Source organism: Pagrus major, chromosome 7, assembly GCF_040436345.1.
Source record: "Pagrus major chromosome 7, Pma_NU_1.0".
Classification (NCBI taxonomy): domain Eukaryota; kingdom Metazoa; phylum Chordata; class Actinopteri; order Spariformes; family Sparidae; genus Pagrus; species Pagrus major.
Genome location: NC_133221.1, coordinates 7913412 through 7936300, shown reverse-complemented (window position 1 = coordinate 7936300; position 22889 = coordinate 7913412). Strand labels below are relative to the sequence as shown.

The window sequence follows — 22889 nt, the reverse complement described above, 5'->3', positions numbered from 1 at the left end:
ACTGTCACTCAGATCAGTGAATCTGATATTCTGCGTGAAGACGGGAAGGGAGAAGAGAAAATGAGCAGAGCACATTTTAGGCATTGATCAAATCCAAACTAATCAATTTCACATTAGAAGTTGCATCCTCCTGCATTATTACCTTCGCCAACAAGTTAATCTAGTTTGTTTGTTAGTTTGTCTGTCAGCGGGATAACGAACAAACTACTGGATAGATTTTTTAAAAAGTTGGAGATTCAAGACTACTTCATTTTAGAACTCATCAACTAGTTTTTGTATTTTCTTTTACCCAACAACAATGATCAATTATGGTGAAAAAGGTCTCAAACTCAACCAGTAAATGATTAAGAAATGTAGGCAGAACCAACCTGGGAGTCGGTGAAGCTGTTGACAAATGAGCTGACATCTGATTGGACTAAACCCACAGTGGGCTCGTCTGAGCTGGAGATATGGTTTAACCGCAGCAACAAAGCAACTGCTTTCCTTAATACCTGAAATTATTTTTATTAAACGTTGCATAACATAGAAAACAACCCAATCACCAGAATAAATGTCAGCTAAGTAAGTTTCTGCAAAACCACAGACAAGTTCAAACTTAACGTTTCTTTCTGTTGCTACTTTACGTTTTTTAAGGTTCAATTTTCTATATTCTCTCTCGTCACAACGCTTCACTTATACTCAGGTTGGGTTTAGGTACAAAAACCACTTGGTTAGGGTTAGGAAAACATCATGGTTTGACTTAAAAGATCTCCTTAAAAAAACACCCGTTTTTGTTGCCACAAAAGCGACTGGAGATGGTCCGCCTTCCCGCAAAAATGAGCAGTCTTTGGTTGCCACAAAATTGGCTGGAAAATGGTTGCCCACTCGGCAGCCTTGTGGCATATAATAACGCCGCCTCCACATCCCGAAGACAAAGTCAGCTGATAAAACATATAAAAGGTACATGATATGCCACGTTTGGTATAAATGTCAATGTGAGATGGCAGAATAAATGCCATACATCTTATAATCCAGTTGATGGTTGTAAAGCTCAGTTTGGTAGTGACAAAACATTGCCAAATGTAGAAATATGATCTATGTCACAATCCTTATTCATAGATACTGTTCATCTACCGGGTAGCTGACAAATGTAGTTGCTTGTTATGGATCACTCGGCGACAGTGGTTTCATGGGAGAACCAGTAGCATCGCCACAGTTGCCAAACTTTTTTCTCAAACTTAGGTTATGGAAACATAAATACGAATGTATTATGCAGCTAATTATACTCCTACTCACATCCGTATGTAAATTGTCTGTAATAAACTGTCAGGAATATTAACAAAACATGTTCAGACTTTCAGGGGAACAAGCAGAAGGTTGCGCTTGCAGATTTGCATAGAAGAGTGGACTTTTGGCCTCGGCTGAGTTCTGATCGCTCCGAGTGCCCCTCTAGTTTCCAATGTCACTCACATAAGCTGCTGCTTTGGTTGATTTTTTTCAGTCATGGTTCTGTTTTATGATGAGGTTTAAATTATCATTTCAGAGACATTTCTACCTTGGTGGAGAGAGAGAAATGACCATGATGTCTTAGTCACAGCAGTCTGAGTCACAAGGGGAACATTTAAGGTCACTCTATCACTCACAGTCCGACATGTTTATCTTGGGCTTCAAACATCGCACAGACATAAATAAAAGTAAAGTGAAAAATCATCTGAAACCTGGTGTAATCATTAACAATAAAAATCAGACTGTTGTTATTTCATTGTTCGTATTGAAGTGACTGAACCACATCAACATGCTGGACGAGCTGTATAGAGCTATTTTATGTTCACCAGCCACGACAGCTTCGTCGGGTAATGTTTTCACTTTGTGTGTGTGTTTGTGTGCGTGCGTGCGTGTGTGTGTCAGTCAGCAAAATGTGGTTTGAGAAACAGCAGGAACTCAGACAGCAGCAGTTTTTAGTATCTTAAAAACAAGTCCACATCTACGTCAGCTGTTTAGGAGAAATGCTGCAATTGTGTTTAGCTGTGAAGCTCCAGAAATGTTTTGTGGACTCAACTTCACCTGACTCTCCATCAGCGTGGGGGGGGAGTACATAATGACTGAATTTTCATTTTTGGGTGAAACAGCGTTGTTGGAAATTCTTTAGAAGTAAAAGCATCGTCAGGTTTCAAACGTTTCTCTCTGTCAGAACATGAAACAGATAAACGCTGAATAAGAAGTGAACATGATACAGAGACAGTGTAACAAGAACGTGGAAGGCTTGATAGCTCTTATCATTGCCTCCGTAATAGCGCATCATTCAGCTCAGTGTGTCTATCCAGTAAGCCAGCGATTCAGTTTGGCCTCCAGCTGTGAAAATACTTTTCAGCCCAGTCACTGACGCCTGTTGTTTTGTCAGAGAGTGAGTGAGCTTCATTAGTTTCGAAGGAGAACAGAACAGAGCGGTTCACTTCATATAACTAACACAATGTGCAAATTGATTGGTTGCACATACTGCGCATAGGTGTATTCATTCTGCTTTTCAGTCACTTATAGAAGCAGCACGACTAATTAACGTGACGCAAGGTTAGCTGTGTTGGAGGTCGACATCATTACCGGTCTTACAAGAAGAAAAACGACACACAAAGCCCAGTATTGATGTTATTTGTTATCTGAAGTTTTTACAATAATAGCATGAAGTAATAAGGTCATTAAAGGAATAGTTTGACATTTTGTAAATACACCAATTTGCCAATCAAGGAGCTGCTTAAGAAGATCGATAAGACTCTTGTGGGAGATATTTTAAATGTATTTGATTCTGTGTCTCATAAGAATATTTAATTGGTGCCTTGATATGATTACTGTCTGTCCTTCACACTCGGCATTCGAGGAGACTCTGTAGGTTCAGATAAGATGATCCATGAAGAGATTCCAGACGCCATAAATAATAATAAGCTAAGAGACGACATTGACTAATAGCTACACACACGTCGTCTGGTGCCCTCCTGTCGAATGACATGATGACACAAGGGTTTGTATGACGCACTGTGTAAAGCTGAGCAAAATCAATTTTGCTTTAAAATGGCAACAGGCAGCTGCAAGTTTATCCACTCATTTAGTCCATAATAGAAATGGATCACCAGTCAACCTTCCTTTTCCTGGGTGACCGTGTGCCCGGTGGCTGACAAACTTGTATAGTGATAGCGAGGTTTACAGGAAACCAGTTGAAATGCTGATGGTTTCATTGTGCTTTATCCACTACATTGTGCAATCAACATTTACTTCATAATGATATGTTGAAGCAGAAAACTTATCGACTGCCAGTTTAAAGCAACATTATTTAACCAGTTAATCTTAAAATAACAGCTTCAAAATAACTTACAGTGTCTTGTAATAGGGTGAATGGTGTCTCTGTCTCAGCCTCTCGCCCCCTTATCACTTGTTTCTGCACTTTGTGAGATCACATTACGACCGAACGTCACACACAGCACCAACTATCAGCGATTTTGAAACTGGATCATATTTTATAAAGGTTGCTGGTTTTCTCCCTTATGTCCTCCGGCTGCTCTGCTCAACTCTCTGTGATTTATGGATTTTCCTTCAAGCAAACCTGTAATTGCTGCGTGCTGTAGCTGCAAGTTACTGTAGCTGCGAGCTAACTCTGCTTGGAGCACCACTGGTGGGACCACCGGGAGGAGGAGGTTTTCAGGTGCAGGGCCCGAATGAGCACCGGAAGCAGAGCCAGATGTGCAACGGAAACAGGCTCAGCAGCATTTATGGGTATCATGACAACCAAGAGACCAAAGAGGACGTTGGCAGAGGAAGCTAAGAAGAGAAAAAAAGACAGTGACCGAGTGAGAGACAAGAGGGGATAGAGCTTTTTGCTATCAGGGCTCCGAGGCTCTGGAATGACCTGCCAGAGGAAATAAGGCCGTCTGAGTCACTGTAACTTTATCGGAAAGCATATCCTCATTTAACTGATTTGCACGCTTTTTTTATTGGTTTTAATTTGTTAATGTTTATTAATTTTGCTCTCCTTGTATATTTTATCTTTGTGGTATTTTATTTAATTTTATCTATGTAAAGCTCTTTGTTTTCTGGCTTGAAAAGTGCTCTATAAACAAAGTTTGTTATTCTTATGAAGAACCGAGAGTCTCAGAATCTCACAAGTGTCACATCAGACAGATTTTCAGCAGCAATGGTGGTTGTTGAACAGTGAGGACAAAATCCCCCTGATCCCAAGCAACTTCATGACATTAGCAAACTGCATCTTTTGTGTTTTTGTTGTCTTGATTGAGAGACACCATAGCGGCAGAAAAAGCATTCTGTGCGTGCAATTCACAATATGTTTAAAAAAATAAGAGGCTGTGAGAGAAAACAGTTGCTTGTTGGTATTCAGTATATCTGCATCTGACCCTTCTGCTCTTCTCATCCAACTGATGTACATAAGATAGTTCAGAGAGGTACAGTATTTAAGACAATAAGACCTTTGTGCACTTTTCCCTTCTACTATCCTCGTCTAAGTTTAGGCACTTAACTTTGGCAAGAATCCTTCTGTCTGTGAATGTTAAAGCCAAGACTCTTACGAGTGTTTATATAAAGACTCTAGACAAAACGAAATCTAGTTCAGGAAATGGGTGTCGTATTTTTAAGTATGATATCTATACAGTCATCATTGCAGACACACTTCAAGCGTGGGTTTTTATGAACAATAACTAAAGCTCCAGCTTTACGCATTACTGCTTCTTAAAAGATGTCGAATCCTGGATCTTATTACCAAGAAGCCGTGAGTCCTTGATTTAAGGCGACCCTCGCCCGGGCTTCCTCATGTGTTAGCCAACTGTAATCAACACTGTCAGTTCTCTGACCATCACTATAATGAGGACAAAAACTCGTCTTTCACCTTACGCTTCAGCAGAGGACATTATATAGGATGATTCACGTTTTAGACGACTGCAGCCCTCTGCTTACTCAAACATCCTTTGTCCTCTGTCTTTGTGCCAGCATTGCCTTTTGCGATGTGGGTGCGTGTTTCGGCCAGTGACAGTCTGCGCGCCGTGCAGGGAGCGTATAACTCAGAATCGGATCCTTGAGTGAGCAGTGAAGAGACTCTGAGTCAGAGGAGACAAATTCACCAGAGCCCCTGAGTGCCCTTTCCGTCCAAGTGTCTGCTTGCAAACAAACATGATTAATGTGTTGTTGTTTGGGCTTGTTTGAGGTGTGAACTTTAAGGAAGCATGGGAGGAATAGAGGAAATAGATAAGAAAATCTGAACAATGACCGAGATGTAACAAGGACCTGAAGTAATGCAGGTAGCAGAGACAGGATGGTGTCATTTTGTGTCTGGGTTTGAGAACATTGCCTTATTATTCAGTTATTACCCTTCAATGGCATTTCTTGATACATTTACATTTTAAAAGAAGGTAGTTTGTAGGTGATGTGTGAAAGGTTGCTTCAGGAAGGAATGTCTGTCTTTTGCCCTCACTTTATGAACTTGGATCATTACCGAGCTTCATATTTGCGTCTCGACATTGCTCCGTCACTCAGCTATCCCAACATAAATTTGGTGTCTATCTTTTCTGTCTGCCCTCTTTTCCTCGCTGGCATTTCCATAGTTATTATTCACCACATGTCTCCGGCTAAAATGTTTTCACACAGCAGTCGGCTCATCTCCCACACGGCTGTCATTTTAATGGTTGTTTGTCCGATAGGGGAACAGGAACTAACAGGGGAGGGTTATTAGCAAGGTCGCCTATCGTCCCATTGTAAAGTCCAATGAGAACTGTGCTCAGACAGCTGGCCCGGTAGATTTGTAGCCTAGACAGAGAGACGAAGATTTAGGCTATTGTACAGAGTGGCTCCCTGTCTTTCTGTATCACCTTGGCAATAATATGGCGAAATTTCTTCTGGCAAGGGAGAGCTTTCCCCATGAAATTGATTTCTGGAAGGGAGACTGTTATTCTCTGTGTGAACATAGCCTCATTCAAGGAAAACCTCCCCAGTCCCCAGTAGTCAACAGTATTAATGCTTCTCTATTGCTCTCTTGTGGTTTCCTCGCTTCTCTGCATCAACACCTCCCATCTTTAAAGCAAAACATTACTGGTTTCTCAAATTTAGGCTTGGTGTTGTTTATAAAATCCAATTCAGACACCAGCAAGGTCCTAAAATTGTTTTTTCTTTTAGTATCTCACACCTCTTGTGTGAAACAGCCAAGAAAACATGAAAAGTAGAGAAACTAGTTTATTGTCAGGATTGTCAGTACTGAAAAACCTTGAAATTAAACTGTATGTAGCATGAAATAGGTACATTTTATTCATTATAACATTAAGAAAAGAAACTAATGCTCAAGAAATAAAACCACGTAGAAACATAACATCATGTATACTTGTAGAAAAATCAGTACAAAACTTAAACATGTCAACATTGTTAAAATGCTCATATAAGAATTATTTTGAAGCTTTACAGAAACAGTACAGTAACACAGGTGCAGTCTGCTGTTGTTTGTCACTCATTCAATCGCTGGTGGTCTATAAATAATCGTCCATTACAACAAACATTTCATCTTAGCACCATTATGACACATTTTTTCAGATTATGTGTTATTAGTGCAGTTGGAATTAGCTGCCGTTTTCATTTTATAGTGTAAGCAAACTAAAACCATCCTTATGTCAGTGCAGGTTCAAAACCTTCGTATTTTACAGTTCAAATAATGAGATTGGGTTTTAGTGGACCCCTGAAACACCTGCAGAACATTTATCCGTTTTCATTCATTCTTGAAATCTATTGTCCGTATAAACTGAGCTAATTCAAAGTGAAGGTGTCCCCTCGTCTCAGCTCTGCCTCCAACTCTAAACTCTGTTGCGTTGGCGTCACCTTGGAGGTGCAGTTTCTGAGTTCGCCTCTCAGCTCAGACAGCTGCACAGTGTGACTGGAGAGAGTCCCATTCATTTGCAGAAGAAGCCCATTGGACTGTCCCTCCAGCTCCTCCCTGATTCTCTCAAGGTCCTCTGCCAAGTAATTCAGGCCCTTACACTGGTCCTCCACACTGGCTACACGCCCTCCGACCTCAGTGACCTCTTTCTGGACTCCCATAGCTGTGCTCCGGCAGCCTTGGACCTCCTGAGCGAGTCGCCTCTTCATCATCTGCAGCTCACCTTTGAGTCGCGTCAGCCTGCGCTCACCTGCCCCAAGCATGGTAGCTTGATGTCCAACCAGCTGAACCACACCCTTTATCTGCTGGGCCAGACGAGCCTCTCTTTCATGCCAGGTGCTGTTAGTTTGACCCACCTGGTGGACCACTGTCCCCAGGGAATCCTGGAGGTCTCTCAGGGTGTGGTTGACTGAGCGGACATTGAATTTGAGTATTGTGAGCTCTCCCTTGATGGGATAATCTGCCTCTGCTTGTTCCTGCTCGTTCCTATGAGTCAAATTTTTCAGGATGTGCTGCAGTGTGACATTGAGGCTGTTCAAACGGTCGTCTTGCAGGTCGAGTACCTCTTTAACATTCTGCTCTGATGCCAGGTTTGCACTTGGTGCCGCAGAGTCACCCTGGATGGCAGATGGGTTTTGAGGTGAGGAACAGGAAGTGGAGCAGAGAATCTCAAGGCTGCTCAGGTGCTTCTTCACTCTGTCCACATCCACCTCAAGTCTCCCTCGGAGGGACTCCAGCTCCGTCTCCAGAGTGGGGACAGCATGACCCTCCAGCAGTGCGGGGGCGGTGACATTACCCAGCTCCTCGAAAGCTGTCAGTAAACGGCCTTCTAGAGCCCTCAACTTACCCTCCATTCTGTCCTCCAGACTCTGTCCTGTCTCAACTTTGTCTGGGATACCACTCCTTCTTCCAGACTCATTACCTTTAATCTTCCCAGTCAGGTTGAGCTTTGCCTCCACATACCCCAGACGCCCCTCAAGCATTCCCTCTATGTGGTCCTTGTGTCCACCCAGCTCCACTCTCAGGTGGCCCTGGGACTGGTTGAGGCCTGCCACTGATGTTTCCAGCAGCTGCACCCTTTCTGCCAGACCACTCACTCTACCACAGCAGCCCTCTGTAGCCGTTAAACCATGTATCTGTGCCTGGAGGCTTCTCAGCTCTGTTCTCAAGTCTGTACTACTTTCCGCCAGAGCGTCTTCCATCTGCTCCTGCTTCTCACCTTGCTCCCTCTGGCACTGACGACGCACATCCCCAGCTTTCTCCTCGCATCGGCCCTCTGCACTCTCCACACGCTTGTCAAACCCACCAAGAATTTCTGTCCTGGCTTCACTCAGCTTGGCGTCCATCGACTTCTCCACCGCACTCTGGGCATTTCCCTTGAGATTGGCAGTGGAGTCTGACACCACTCCTCTATTCGACATCTTCTTCAGTGCTCCATCATGTCCCATCACTGTTGCTTTAATCTCCTGCAGCTCTGTTGTCTTGGCTTGCAGCTCTGTCTTGAGCTCCTCTACCCTTACATTCAGTTCTGTGAGGCCTGGAAACACATGTCTACCCTCTAGACCTCCTGTCTCAGGACCTCCCCCGGGAATCTCTACAAACCCCATGGTGGATGGGCTTGAGGCTACAGCTGGAGCAGGAACAGGACCAGGGGCAGCAGAAAGCAGAGCTGACAGCATCCTATTGGCATCCTCTCTCAGCGAGGCTCGTAGACTGTCTTCCAGTCCATTCACGGTTCCCCTCAGGGTCTCCAGACCCTGGTTCAGACGTTGTACATCCTCCTCCATTCGAAATATCCGTTCCTCTGTCTCACTGTCAAGGGCCTGGCCTAAAGAGGGAAAAACAGCTGTTAATATTGGAACAAACTTAGTTGAATTTTGGGTAACTTTCATGGTAAGTAGGTGGTAATTATCAAGTCACTTGATTTGAAATTTCTTAAAAAGTGAAGCCCCAATTACAACAATAATTACCTCAAACTTAATTGTCATATTCTGCTATTTTCCAATAATTTTCCAATAAGACGTTGATAAAAAGCTGCTAATTACCATCAATTTATTAACGTATTGTTGGGAATTAGCAGAATATTATTAATAAATAATATTGGGGTTATTTCAATAAATTTGGTGGTAATTTCAAAGACAATATATTGTAAAATGTTGCTTGGTAATAACCACCTACCTACCATTACATTTCTGGACCTTTAATAAAGACTTTTGCAGAAAATGATGTATCAGTCTTTCATATTACTTTGTGAGGGGAAAGATTTATGCTCAGACACGTTACATAATCAAATGCAGTTTCCAGAAAACACAGACAATTACTATGTAGTGTGGAATAAGGACACACCTTTGGTCTCACTCTCAGGCTGCTCACCACCAGAGAGAGGCGGAGGGATTTCCTCTGGTACATGTTCCTCTGGTCCTTGGCCATGCTCATGCTCATGCTCATGCTCAAGTTCATGTTCGTGTTCTGGGTCGTGCTCTGTGTGATGTGGTTCCTGGTGCTCTGGCATTGGCTCTGGCATCGGCTCTGGCTCAGACGGAAAAGGCTCAAAGGAGGTGTCAGGGTACGAGGACCTCGGAGGTCCAAAGTGGCGCATTGGGTAAGAGTTGAAGCCGTTGGTGGGAGGTCCTTTTTGGCTCCATGGGTTGGCCTTCACAGCAGTGTTAATAGGAGGGCCCTTGAACATGGGACCCTTGAACATTGGACCTTTGTACTGTGGGCCCTTAAACTGTGGGCCTTTCATTGGTGGGCCCTTGAAAGGTGGCATCATTTTCATGGTGTGTTGGTAAACTGGATGTCCCTCCATACAGCCATAACCAGAGTACCCAGGACAGCAGCGCCACTCCAGCTCTGTGACGGTTTTATGTGCCACCTTGTAGAGTGGTTTGTACATCAGACGATACCTGAGGGAAACAACCAGCTATTAGTGATAAACATGCACTCGACTGTGGTATTTTGTACCCTTAAGTGATGTGGAGTTTCTTTTATGTTAAGGCACATCAACATGACCTAAAAGCTGTTTTTACTCACTGGAGAGTTGGACATTTCTGGCCCCAGGAGCACTTGTTGTACTCAGCTTTAACATACGGGGCTGCCCCGTCCTGCACGGTGAAGGACACTGTTTTTTCAATGACATAGGCACAGTGGTTCCTTTCAGAGAGGAGAGAGAAAATGACAGAGACAATGTGAAACACATTACTATGATTTACAAATTGAAATATAAAGTCTTTCATGATGTAGAAAGAGAGACAGAACTTACTTGTGTCTGCTGGTGGGATTCCCTGGATCATGGTGTTGACTGAGCCCAGCTTTATACTGGTTAAACTGGAATGGTCTGTAGAACTTGGTTTCGACCAGTGACAGAAATAAAGTCATAAACACAAAAGGACTCACAGCCGTCACAAAATGCATCCTTGAATATCCTCGTGTTAAAAATCAAAAGCTTGGAGAAAGGAGTCCTCAAACTGAGGTAAAGGTGATCTCAGAGAAGAAAAAGTAATCCACCATCAAGGGCAAATATTACCGTAAATATTCCTCTCCGTTCACTTGAAATGGAAATGACTGAACTGCTAAAAGATATCTCAAAAAAGGCTTTAAAAAAGAATTCAGTCTCTGTAGTTCAACCTTTTTGGCTGTGCTATGAAGCAGAATGCCACCTTGTGAGCGTTGACCCTAACACTGGCTGTGGGTGTGGTGGACTGTGTTGCAGTGACAACAGTCTACTGTGAGTTTGGTGGACTACAGACGCCACTAATAGGGCTCCACTGGCACCATCTGCATATCTCCTCCCACTCAACCTCCCTCAAAGTAACACCAAAGTGACGCCGGAGGAGAGAAGAGAGCCCTCACCTTCCCAGTTTGTGTTATTCCTGTGGTTTTCTGTATTACGCAACTTTATAGAAAGTCCAGTTTTTATTATATGTCTAGTTTGAAGGCGTCTCTACCAATCAGAGCAGACGCTGAATTCCCATGAGCTACTTTCCCATGCTGACATCACGGCAAACCAGAGGGGAAATGGTTCATCACATCCAGAGTGTGGAACACGAAGGCTGGTCCCAAAATAGCCTCTTTTTTTTTAGCTCAAATAAAGAATAACCCAATGACAAGTGAATATAGTTAATTTTCACACCATAGACCTTTCTCTGTAGTTGTCTTTCATAGAAATGATCAACCTACTCATCAGAAGAAATGTTGCCAATGTACTTTATGTTTCTGCAATCCATGTATATGTTGAAACTTTCTTGAGCTTTGATTTCAATTTGATGTGCTTATGGTCAGATTAGGTTTAGGCACAAAAACCACTTGGTAACGGGTGAGGAAAACAACACGGTTTGGCATGAAATACCTTTTTTTGTCACCACAAACACAGCTGGAAACTGTCCCAGGGTATATACACTGGTTTTAGACCTACAAATGTTGAAACACAGCCTTGAACTGTGGTCACTGGCTTAGCAGCTCTCTTACCCATAACTCATCCACCATCCCCTCCAACTCCCAAGTCAAGTCATAAACCTGTACGTGATCTGACACTGATTGCATAAATGTCAATGTTGAACATAGCCAAATGTGAACGAAACAGTTTGCAGAAATATAAACTGCCAACATTTTATCCAGGCGTCTTGGCTGAAATTATGCAAATATATAAACCCAAACAATAATAATAAAAAAGAAAGTAAAAATAAAACATCAAACAAACCAGTGAACAATACAAAAAGAAAAGCAGGGGAGGAGAAGTTGGGAACAGACTGGTCAAAAACATCACAATCATTTAATTCATTTGGATGTCAAGGAAAGCAATTTGTTGATTATTTACACCCTAAAAATATATAAAATATAATAGCCAGGTCTGTGGAGTAGAAACAAATGATTTTTGAAAGTCTTTCAGTAAAACAATCGGTGGCTAAAAAAAAGACAAGTTACCTTAAAGAACAGTTAGTTAGAATATGATGAAGTCTTAACCTCGTAGGTCTTTTTTCACAGAAGACGTTTTGATTTGCCACAGTAGGAAAAGCACGAGTGTGACCAACAGAATTAATGATGACTGAAATCCAGTTAGCTGCTTCAGTTCCAGAGCCCTGCTGTTGTTCATGCTGGCTCACTGTCACACTGTCATGGCTAACTGGGACACTTGAATATAACAGAGCCATAAGTAATGTTATTAGTAACACCTGTGCTTCTCCTGCGATGACGAGGCAAAATGTCTGCTGTGAAAAGGAGCTCATTCATTGTTAATGTCAAACATTTTCAAGTTTTCATACAGTGTAATTTCATACTGCAATTAATTATCCAATCACTATACATTAATCTGTTTGAATTAATCATGTAGTCTATACAAGACATTAGAGTTTATGCCCATCACACTTTCCATGAACCCATGATGCAATGGTGGAAGAAGTATTCAGATTTTTTACTGAGGTAGAAGTAGAAATACCACAGTGTAGAAATACTCTGTTACAAGTATATAGATTATAAAGAATGGCCCATTTCAGAATAATTACATTTTTGGAAAATAATTATTTTACTATTAATTTTACTTTAACTTTTTTATAATTTTACTTTATTAATAAACATTAAAATGTATTCGTTGATTATCTGAATCTGCAAATTAACTTGTAACTAATGCTATCGAATAAAAGTAGTGGAGTAAAAAAAGTACAATATTTATATTTATTTAAATGGCTTAAAATGGAAACAATCACACACAAGTGCCATAAGATTTACTAAAGTACAGTTCATGAGTAAATATACCTGCAGTAGTTACATTCACTGCCAAGCTGGTGTTTTGCCGAAAACCAAGTAATATTTAACTAATAATATGAAACAGAAAAAATCCTCACATTTCAGCAGGTGGAACCAGACAGTGTCTTTTCGTTTAAAGGACTTTAATAATTAATCAATTATCAGAATTAGCATACACAGAATATATAATGTTGAATTAAACCTGTATGCTTTTATAAGCTTGATCTGAGATGATATTGTTTAGGTTGTGTGACGGCTCGGCCGTCTCTAAAGTGAAATCTGTGAAACATCTTGAGCTGTTTTTCTTCACACATGCACACCGGCACAGTTGACCTAACAGCAAACCTCCAGGAACGGGAACAAATACAAATAAAAAGTCTGTGTTGAAGGCTGTGACAGTACACACCCATGCCTGAGTGCTTTGCCCCACAGGCCCACACATTCATTCACAACACAGGTCTTTGTACAGTTCACCGCCCCGAGTGTAGAAAGAAGCCACTGCGCTGAACCTCAGCTAGAACACTTTCTGTTTAAAATGGTCAGTTAGACGGAGCCATGTACTCATCGAAAATCAGTTTACCTCAACAATTTCCAAGTAAAACATTGAATTTACAATATCAGCTTTTGGAGGACAAGCTTAATACTTTTGTAGATCAAATCAAAGCCAATACATTAAATCAGGATGAAGGTAAAGTTTTTGAAAGCTTTGACAATTTCCTTTTGGCCTTTAAAACTGTTGATTACATTTCACTTCCCCGCCATATTCTATTATGTTGTAGAATGCAGCACTGGGAAAAGTATGTAATATTTTACAAGGTAAAAATTTACTTCATTTATTCTTTATAAATGTATGAGGCTGTTTGTGACCATGCAGACTGTTTAAAGGAAGATGGGCAAGGACGTAGCAAAAATAAACCACAGTTTTCATTTATCAACAAAATAATTTGGAGGTCTGTGTTTTACGTCAGAGATGTTTTGGGGGTGCGGTTTGTACTTTTTACCCCACTATGTTTATCTGACAGCTGTAGCTACTGGTTACTTGTCAGATTTAGTTTTTACAAACAAAAAATGATAATAACATTATAAAATGCATTATTTAATGTGGTTCCAAACCATTTTGAATTGTGACCCCTTTCACCAGTGTTTTCTTAGCCTCGATGCGTACCGAGAGCTTCTCTGCCTCAGGCTGGTTAAAGCCTTTACGATGCTGGTCTCAGATTCATCCAAGCAACACATAAAATTATACATCAGATGCCTTAAAAGAGCCTCACATGTAGGAACACCAGACACAAACAGGTCATGTTTGCATGTTCAACCCATGCTTGCGTGGGTTTTCTCCAGGTACTCCGGTTTCCCCCACCGTCATAACATGTACCTTAGGTTGATTCTCTAAGATCTGGAGTTGGTCCCTGGGTGCGTACACGCTGCCCACTGCTCCCTCGGGACCGGTTAAATGCAGATTACCAGTTTCACTCTGTTGTACATTGTATATGTGATCAAATAAAGATTCTTCTTCTTCTTCTTTTTCTCACCTAAAATGTTTTCAGAAACATATTTATCACACTGTTTAGCTGCAACGGAGAAAGATGGTGAACTAGAAGTGGCTGATATTGTTCCTGCATTGTAAAAATGGAGGCTGAAAAAACTAAAATCAAATTGTAGAACAAGACTGTGCTGATCAAAGATGAACCCAATCCTGTTCATTGTCTATTATATGCCTAAATTGATTTCCAAAACATATTTTAGTGTACTGATTAGCTGTTATATCATATTGTTTGTTTCCAGCTGGCGACTTTACTGTTTCCTGTTTAAAAACGGACTCCGAGCCAAACCCCAGCGCCACCCAACTCGCAGTATTCACCCATCAGCGGGAGTGTTGTTTGGGCCGGTGAGGTGCATTCTGGTTGTTGTAGGTAGTAAAGTGTTGTTTTTATACGTCACTTTCAACAGTATAATGATGTCACAGGGGCCATATTTCTTCAAAATGAGGACCTTTAATTCTTTAAGTACATGTAGCTGATGCTAATTTACTTTTTTCTATTGGACGATTTTAAATAAGCAATTTTACTTGTAATGGAGGATCTGACTCCTTCTGCCACCACCGAGCATATACATGTTCAGACCACCAGTAATCCCAGACATTCTTGAAAAATGTTTTGCTGCGACCATTGTGACATGACCTCACTATGAACAAGAGTGACATTGTGTCCATTATTTTGTAGCGGTTTTTTGACTGACGCTTTTCAGACGCACACCCATTTCCTGTATCCTGTTTGTACCAGGTCCCACCTCTTCTACCTGGAAACACCCTGTTCAGTGCACATACACATCACTCTGTGTGTGTGTGTGTGTGTGTGTGTGTGTGTGTGTGTGCGTGTTACATATTCTACGTGAGCTCTTTTACTCTCTTGATTTGTAAACAAGCTCTCATTGTATGATGTGAAACATGTTGCAGAGCACACAACCGTCCAGGCTCGGACTTTCCGGTGCCGTGAAACAAGTGCAGCTTTATTCTGCAGGCGGTGGCGGCTCCACCCAGAGTTTTCCTTCAATGGCATCACACAGTTACAGCTGTTTTAGCTTCCACTCACCTGCCCGTCATAACGCATACATCATACTTAAGCTGTTCATGGACCGCTCGACATCGACTCATTATGAGGACAAATTTGCCTGCATGAAAAAACACCACACATGAGTCTAAGGAAGTCTGTGTAGCATATGGGCAGTTGAATTTGTGTTTGTCCCTTCTCTGTTTCTTTGTGTCTGTTTAGTTTTAACACTAGCGGTCTAAATTCTGAGCTGGCCTGTAAATCTCTTTATGTGTGTCTCTAGTCGGTGGACTGTGTGGCTCTGGCTTTCCTAACAGCACTGGCTGATATAACACTTCAGCATTTGTTTAAACTTGGATGGACTAACAAATTAATTTGGAGAAGGATCCAAAGAGCATGGAAGTTTTATAACTTTTTAAAATTAAAGCATCTACCAATATTCTGAAGTGATATAACCTTATTATTGTTGTTATCTTTGACAACAAACTTAAATTCAGTTGGGCTCTCTGCAGCTTCGTCATATCTCAAAAATTAGATCTTTTCAATCCACTAAGAAACTGGAAACGGTCATTCACGCTTCATTTTATCACACTCAGATTACTGTAACTCATTGTATTCCTGACCCACTCAATACAGCCTTTCCAAACTTCGGCTAGTTCAAAATGCTACAGCATGACTACTAAAGAAATCGAAGAGAAGCAATCCAGCCACAAGAATAAATGTTGGTAAATTTAGCCTCTGCAGATAAGTTAAAACTTTACATTTCTTTAGGGGGAACTTTCTATTTCTGTCTTGTGACAGCGCTCTGCTTACAGTCTGGTTAGGTTTAGGCACAAAAAACACTTGGTCAGGGTTAGGAGAACATCGTTTTTTGGCTTAAAATACCTGTCATGGTCACCATAAACATGCCTGGAGATGTCCCAACTTTGTTTATTATGTCCAGAAACATAGTTGGAAATTGTCCTGAAGTGGTGTCACACATACAAATGTTGAAATGCTGTGGTCCCGCATCAAAAATATCCTGCAGTCTCACACTTAAGGATGCTGAAATGCAGCCTCGAAAGCCTTGTTGCCTGTAAGTCCACCTCCTGATATGATAATAAGGTAATAAACATGTAATACGAACTTGATATGACACATGATTAACAAAAGTCAATGTGGTACGTAGCCTATGCCACGAACATACAGACGCATCTGTGGCAACTGGGCTGAGAGAAGAGTTCACATAGCGCCTATTTCCAAGTCTCTACCTTGGTTGCCTGAACGTTTTTAGATCTGATTTAAAAATTCTATTAAAGCCCGTTTGGGTTCGGCAGCTGATTATTTCACTGACTTACAAACCTCATAGTTATAGTAATATCTAGGTCATCGCTGGAGTCATGGCCTCACGACTCTGGAGCGAGCTGCCGGAGGAGCCCAGGCAGGAGAGCTCTGATTCTTCTTTTAAATCTCTCTTTAAAACACCTTTTTTTCCCCCTAAAGTGATCATTCCTCTGTTTTTATTTGTTTTTAATGTGCTTTAGTAATTCATGCATGTTATATTATTGTATGAATTGTACTGTTGTCATATTTATCTGTAATTTGTCCTGTTTAATGTCTTTGTAAAGCACTTTTTAACTTGTTTTTGAAAAATGCTGTATAAATAAAATTATGATAATAGGAATTATTGTTATTACGAACACTGCATGACCCAGATCTCTTCATTTGTTCCCCGTCTGCTCATTATACCAGTTACTGAATAAACAGCTTAATCTATCACTGGCTGTGGCCTGACAGGGAGAGATACCTAATGAATTCATGCATAACCATTAGAAAATACTCCGTCCAGCTTTAATTCATCAGATTAACCAGTGAAGAGGGAATGTTGGAAAATCAGGTTGAGATACTGTTTAAAGTCATGTTTTTATTTCCAGCATAGTTCGTTTGTTAGTTGTTCACAGCCGTTTGAAAGAACAGACAAGAGTAAAACATTTCACAGAACTGAAGCTTGTTTCTTGCGCTGGTGCACCTAAATCTATGTAAGATTGTTCTGTTTTAGTTTATTTTAAGACATTTTCGAGTGAATATTTCTGTTTTTGGTCCCTGTGAAAAAGAATTCATTCTGAGGCGTCACCATCTTAAGAATTTGTTCATTAGACAAGACAAATGTTGGCCTGAGCAAACATAATTTAGTGGCCACATGGAGAGCCAGAGGTCACGGCACACTTCACACGTTAGCCAAGAAGTTCAGCTTTGTTTGCTGTTGCCAGAGTCCCCTGGCAGTGTGTGCACATCTGGAGACAGCCAACACACACACACACACACACAAACACCTCCACAATGCTCTACAGAAACCATTTTTCCCCTCTCCCCATTTTTTTGTGCCATTATCATTCTTTCCTTCTTTTGTTCCTGATAAATAGTCCTCTTCATGATTTTCATGATTTTATTCCAGTTTTTTAACATTTGCCTACACACATCTACATGTATTGAAATTATTTTTTCAAAACAATTTGTCCATAAATCTTAACTGGAACATTTTTGTTGTTTTGACATAAATGAATTCACTAATAGCGGTAAATCTCACAGCCAATATACTTTATTAAAATTTAACAAAGCTAAATCCCACAGTAACTCAGTGTTAAACTGTACAATATTGAAATTAAAATGTGCATTCTTAAAGACCTAATTCTGCACCATCTAAATAAAGAGATGGTAAAGTGGCTAAATATTTAGCACTTCACCTCAGATAAGCCTCCCCCTCCTGGACCCCTCGACAAACAGTGGGAAATAAAGGGTGGAGATTCCAATTGCATTGAAATTCCTTCTATAATGTATGTTTACAGCATATAAATAAACCGATATACAGATAGTAAGATGGATTCATTTATTGTATTTATTTTTGTAATTTATTGTTTACTTGACAGGGACAGTGCAACTGCAGTCCCTGTGCAGGACACAGAGACGACATCTCTGTTAGGAAAATGAACACTAAAGCATCAAAACACAGTTATAAGACAAAACATAATCACAATTTTAAAACATTAGAACGAGATTTTAAAACATTAGAAGACTACAACAATAACAACCAGAGATTTAGAGTAAGTGTTTGTGTTTTTGTGTGGTGGGTACAAGGTCGGGTTGATTTTAGCCTGATTTCATCTTGAATTTCAAGTCAGTGAAGCTGCAGCACTCTCTTATAAAACTCTGCACTGAGAGAGGGCTGTCTGCTCTGTTGGTTGTCCCAGCTGTCCTCCCATTGTCTGAGTGCAGCGGTATTAACTCTTTTAATGGAGAAGGAGCCAGTTCATTGATAACTTTGTACACTTAAGTAGCATCAGCAAAACTTTCAAAGGGTATAGGTCTGAATTATGTTACAGTACCAGTGGTAACTTGATGATAATCTGATCATGTCATCACTACAGTGCTGTAGATTCTGCAGCATATTGCAGCCTTTCTGATCCATCCATGTCATATAGGCTGTAGAGCCCGGCAGATACTTAATTTTTGGGTCACTGCCAATATTGGAGAGTAAAACGTTCCAGTATTGATATATCACCGTCTAAAATAGCATCAGTGCACTGAAACAACTGTACTGTACTGACTGTAGTAGATGCTGTGAAGAGATGTCATTTTACATCAACACATGAAAGAAGCAGTAACGATTTAATAATGGGGTTATATCAGTTTCAGTTGCCCATATAGTTGACACGATAGCAAACCAAACATCACAGTGAACTAGACACACATTGGGTGCCATTCTTGATTGTAATAAACTGCTGGTTCATAAAAAAAAGAAATCAAAGTGGCACATTTTATAATGTTATTTTACATCATTTAGAGTGCAAACATTGATTTGCATTTAAGAAATACAGTATGGAGCGTGTAAGTAATTTTGGATTTGTGAAAAATGGTCAGACGTTGCTCAGTACCAACAGAGTACAGTATTTCTCTGTACACAGAATGAGACTGCCCCCTTGTGTTCACTACTGGTTTAGATGTTAGGATGAGAATCAGCCCCCTCAGTTTCTATCCTCTGTCTTTCAAATACATCACCGGCTTCCACAGGCGAGTCAAGTTATTGCTAAATAAGAAACGATGAACTCTGCCCCGTGCCCGTGGTACAGTACAGTAATGTTTAATGTTCGGACTGAAGGTGGTAGACCGGGCAGGACTGACTGGATCGCTCTGGAGTGACCTTTAAATATAATGGATGATGAAAAATATGATGAAAAAGAATTCCTTTGTTAAACATAGAACAAAAGGCAGCTGCTGAGCGTAAACCTCAAATGTATACTATTAATATTTGAGTCTCTTTGATGTTCTCTCCAGTGGAAACTATTAATTCAAGAGTTCCCTTTCATCTTTTAGTGCACCAACCAGGCCAAATGTGTCCATGCTTAAAGTTTAACAGGAGCCCCAATGCTCCAGTCTCATGAAGAAACTATTCAAACCCACACTCCAGCCAATTAAACTCAAACTAGTCAGCTGACTTTATTATTCCATGTGCGGTTTGTGACTATATCCCAACCAGCACTACAGCCACCACTGGTCTGAGAAATCACAGGCGGTGATTGCCAGAGATTAATGGGAGGTTTTTTCTGCGAGTTATTCAGGCTCTGATTGTGGGAGGATGTAAGAGAATGTCTGGCGGGGCTGTTGTTTTCTAGTGTGGAGTTATTTTAAATAAACATCAATCACATGATGTGAAATCAAAAGCAGCAGGGAGCTCTGCCTTGAATCAACGCTTGGCATCTTTCGCCACTCATAAGCCCAGAGAGGGAGTGTGAAATCAGGACACCATCACAAAGTCTCATACCGTTTAGATTGTGAGCGGGGCTGTAACTTGATGCAGAGATGGTGCAGATCCATAAGAAAATATAAATATCTACAGCTTTGTTTTTGAAACGAAAGATCTAACTAGTGATCGTCTTGCAATGGGATCACACCAGCCCGTCGACATGTTCACGTTCTGATCCAGGACTACTCAGAAGTCTTAACTACATACTCAAAATCCTGAATTTTGAAGCTTTTACGTGTCTTTAAAAAAGTGTTTGTATATTATAGTATACTAGGAAGCTTGGTGTTAGTGACGTTGAAGTAATGCGACTCTGATCTAGTTTGCTTAACGCTTCAAAGATCATAAAATGAGTGTTCATCTGTGAAGATTATCTTGCTGAACAAAGCCTGTAAGAATCATAAACTTTGTTTGCCTCAGAGCTTATTTTCTACAAAAATCCAAGAAAAATTAAAAATCCTGTAGGCTTTTGTCGAGGGAACCAGGGCGACGCTAACATCTGAGTTAACCTACAAAAATACGTCATCGCTGCCGCTCTCTGTTGGTGTCTTCAGGAACACAAATGTGAGCCAGGGGTGTAAAAAGGAGGAGGGCATTTCCCTATTTATATCCTTGCTTGGACCACGCCCATCTCTGAACTCTGCCTTTATTTTGATCTCGACTACACACCTGTAAAGTATCCTGTCATGGTTGTGACGTTATTGCAGTGACAAAAAAAGGGTCCACACAGACATACAAACGCTTGGCTGGCAAAATATTCAAAACCACTTCTGTGGTAGTTCCTGCTAGGACACATTTTACCGTGATGACACAAACACAGATTCACAAGGTGAAAACATTACAAGCCGGCGCTGTCACACCTGCTAACTATGTTGTAGTGCAGCATTCTTATAAATCAGAGTCTCTGAAGTTTAAGTATTACAAGTAATTTAAATTCTTATGTCGTGTGTGGCGTGCGTGTGAATATGAAGCTGGAGCTGGCAGTTAGGTTAGCGTAGCATAAAGACTGGCACGCCTAGTTCTGTCCTAAAATGCTCATTGTTTGTCAGATTGACATTTACGAACTAAACAAACAAGATATATAATGTAAACAAGTGAGCCTTACAGGGGATGACGCAGTAGGTAGATTTTGTAACCTTTGTAGCTATACTTGGAGCTACATGAGGTGTGCACTAGTAACAATGACAAGAATGATGAGAGGTAAGTTGCCTCACCCTAATGGATGCAATAAAAATAACTCCATGAGAGAAATATGCAAATCAAGCAGTGTTTGTGCACGCCCACGCTGTCCTGAGAAGAGATCTAATCGGGCAACATGAGTAAAAACACCTGCATGGAATATTAGTGAGCGGAGGACTTAAGAGTATAATCACTTTAAAGCCGTTAATAACAACACAGTGAAGGACACACATCCAGCTCTGACTTAATAAAAAACATTTATTCAGTGCTGATGCCGGAAAATTGCACTTCAATTATTTTCATTCAGGAAGACTTAAGACTTAAGACTTCTGAGTTAATGTAGTTAACTTTTTTTTTTAAAGTTTCTCTGTGTTTTTGTGGTTGTCATGAAATGTTTCATTTGCAGCTCAGCAACAGGAGTCGATGGTCCCAAAACCAAAATATGATTGCCCTCTTTCTTCTAGTGTCAAATTTTGAATCAAGAATCAATTCTGAATTCAGTCGTGTTCCTAAGAATCGGAATCAAATAGCGAGATTTCCAAAGATGAATATTCTAGTTAAATATGATGTATTGTTATTGATTAAACTACATGGACCGAGCTATTCCTTTGAACGTTTTCATATGGGGCAGATTGAACAATAGCATATTGTATATTTGTGTATTTGTTTAATATTTTAATTGTGTTTCATATGATATCTCACAATGACATTTGTATGAGAATAAGTCTGAACTCCACTAGGGGGCGGTACATCTTGTCACCATGGTTGTAATTTGCATTTTAACTCAGAATAATTAAGATATTGTATTTCTGCTGTGTGACTTGAGTTTGTTCAGATGTTTCTGAATACCATTATTTATATTTTAGGGGTTTTGAGAAGTCTACAAACCAAGGTCAAGAAAGATACCACGTGACAAACATCTCCATCTGTCCATCAGACTGCTCACATTCACTTCTTTCACTCATACATTATTAATGTCTTTAATCAGCCTTCATGATCAAACTCACCCCACGATATTCTCCTGCCAAAATGAGGGCATTCATATTTAAGTCTGTACAGAAACTCTGTTTTTCTTCTGCTGGTTCCACTTTGACGACACAAACAGCTGCAGTGTCATGTATCTCGTTGCTGTTATGTAGATTTCAACCAGATTTCTAAACCAGAGCACGCTGATGCAAAATTATGAGATATTTATGAATAAACAGAGGAGAACCACAAAATGCACTTTAGTCCAGACCCTTCAGGGGCAGTCCCTCTGAAGCTCTGGTGAGATTTGTAGCAGTGGATAAACAAAATTCAGTTTGCCCTTGTTTTTCTTTTAAGGTCTTTTTTATATATTTATATGTTTGCCTTATTTGCACTGGAAGATTCTTCCCCAGTCAGCCGTGTCCCTCCTGCTGCTGCTGAGTGGATTCAGACATCACTGATGATGGGGCACAATCATTATATTGAAAGCTCCTTTTGTTGATGATGGTCTGATGGCAGCATTCAAAAAAGAAAAATAAATAAATAAATAAAGGTCAGTTAAATAGATTTTCATTATTATTATGCTTATTATGATGATTTATTAATGGGCCACATTAATGGGAGTCAGTAGGGTCCTTCCACATCCTCTTTTCATGCAGTGACCAAATCATATTTGTCCTCATGGCATTGTATATTTGTTTTTCCTCTGGTCATCATTAATTATTAATAAATGTTAAATGTATAGTTGTCAAGTTGTGTACTTACATTATCCCGAATGTTTCCA

At 40.5% G+C, this 22889-nt stretch overlaps 1 protein-coding gene across 1 annotated transcript; it reads right to left on the bottom strand.

Annotated features, from left to right (window-relative positions):
* Positions 1-6762: 6762 nt before the first annotated feature.
* emilin3a (elastin microfibril interfacer 3a) lies at positions 6763-10306 on the bottom strand. Its single transcript, XM_073469689.1, has 4 exons — positions 10155-10306; positions 9926-10045; positions 9237-9798; positions 6763-8715 (listed from the first exon to the last, which is right to left on the bottom strand). Exons 1-4 carry the CDS (start codon positions 10304-10306, stop codon positions 6763-6765), a joined length of 2787 nt encoding a protein of 928 aa, XP_073325790.1.
* Positions 10307-22889: the final 12583 nt, after the last annotated feature.

Coding starts and splice junctions, on each gene's coding strand:
- emilin3a (XM_073469689.1), bottom strand. CDS start 10,306: ATGCATTTTGTGACGGCTGTGAGTCCTTTTGTGTTTATGACTTTATTT. Junction 9,799..9,925: donor CAGAAATGTCCAACTCTCCA/GTGAGTAAAAAC, acceptor TGTTTCCCTCAG/GTATCGTCTGATGTACAAAC. Junction 8,716..9,236: donor CTGAGAGTGAGACCAAAGGT/GTGTCCTTATTC, acceptor TCTTTAGGCCAG/GCCCTTGACAGTGAGACAGA.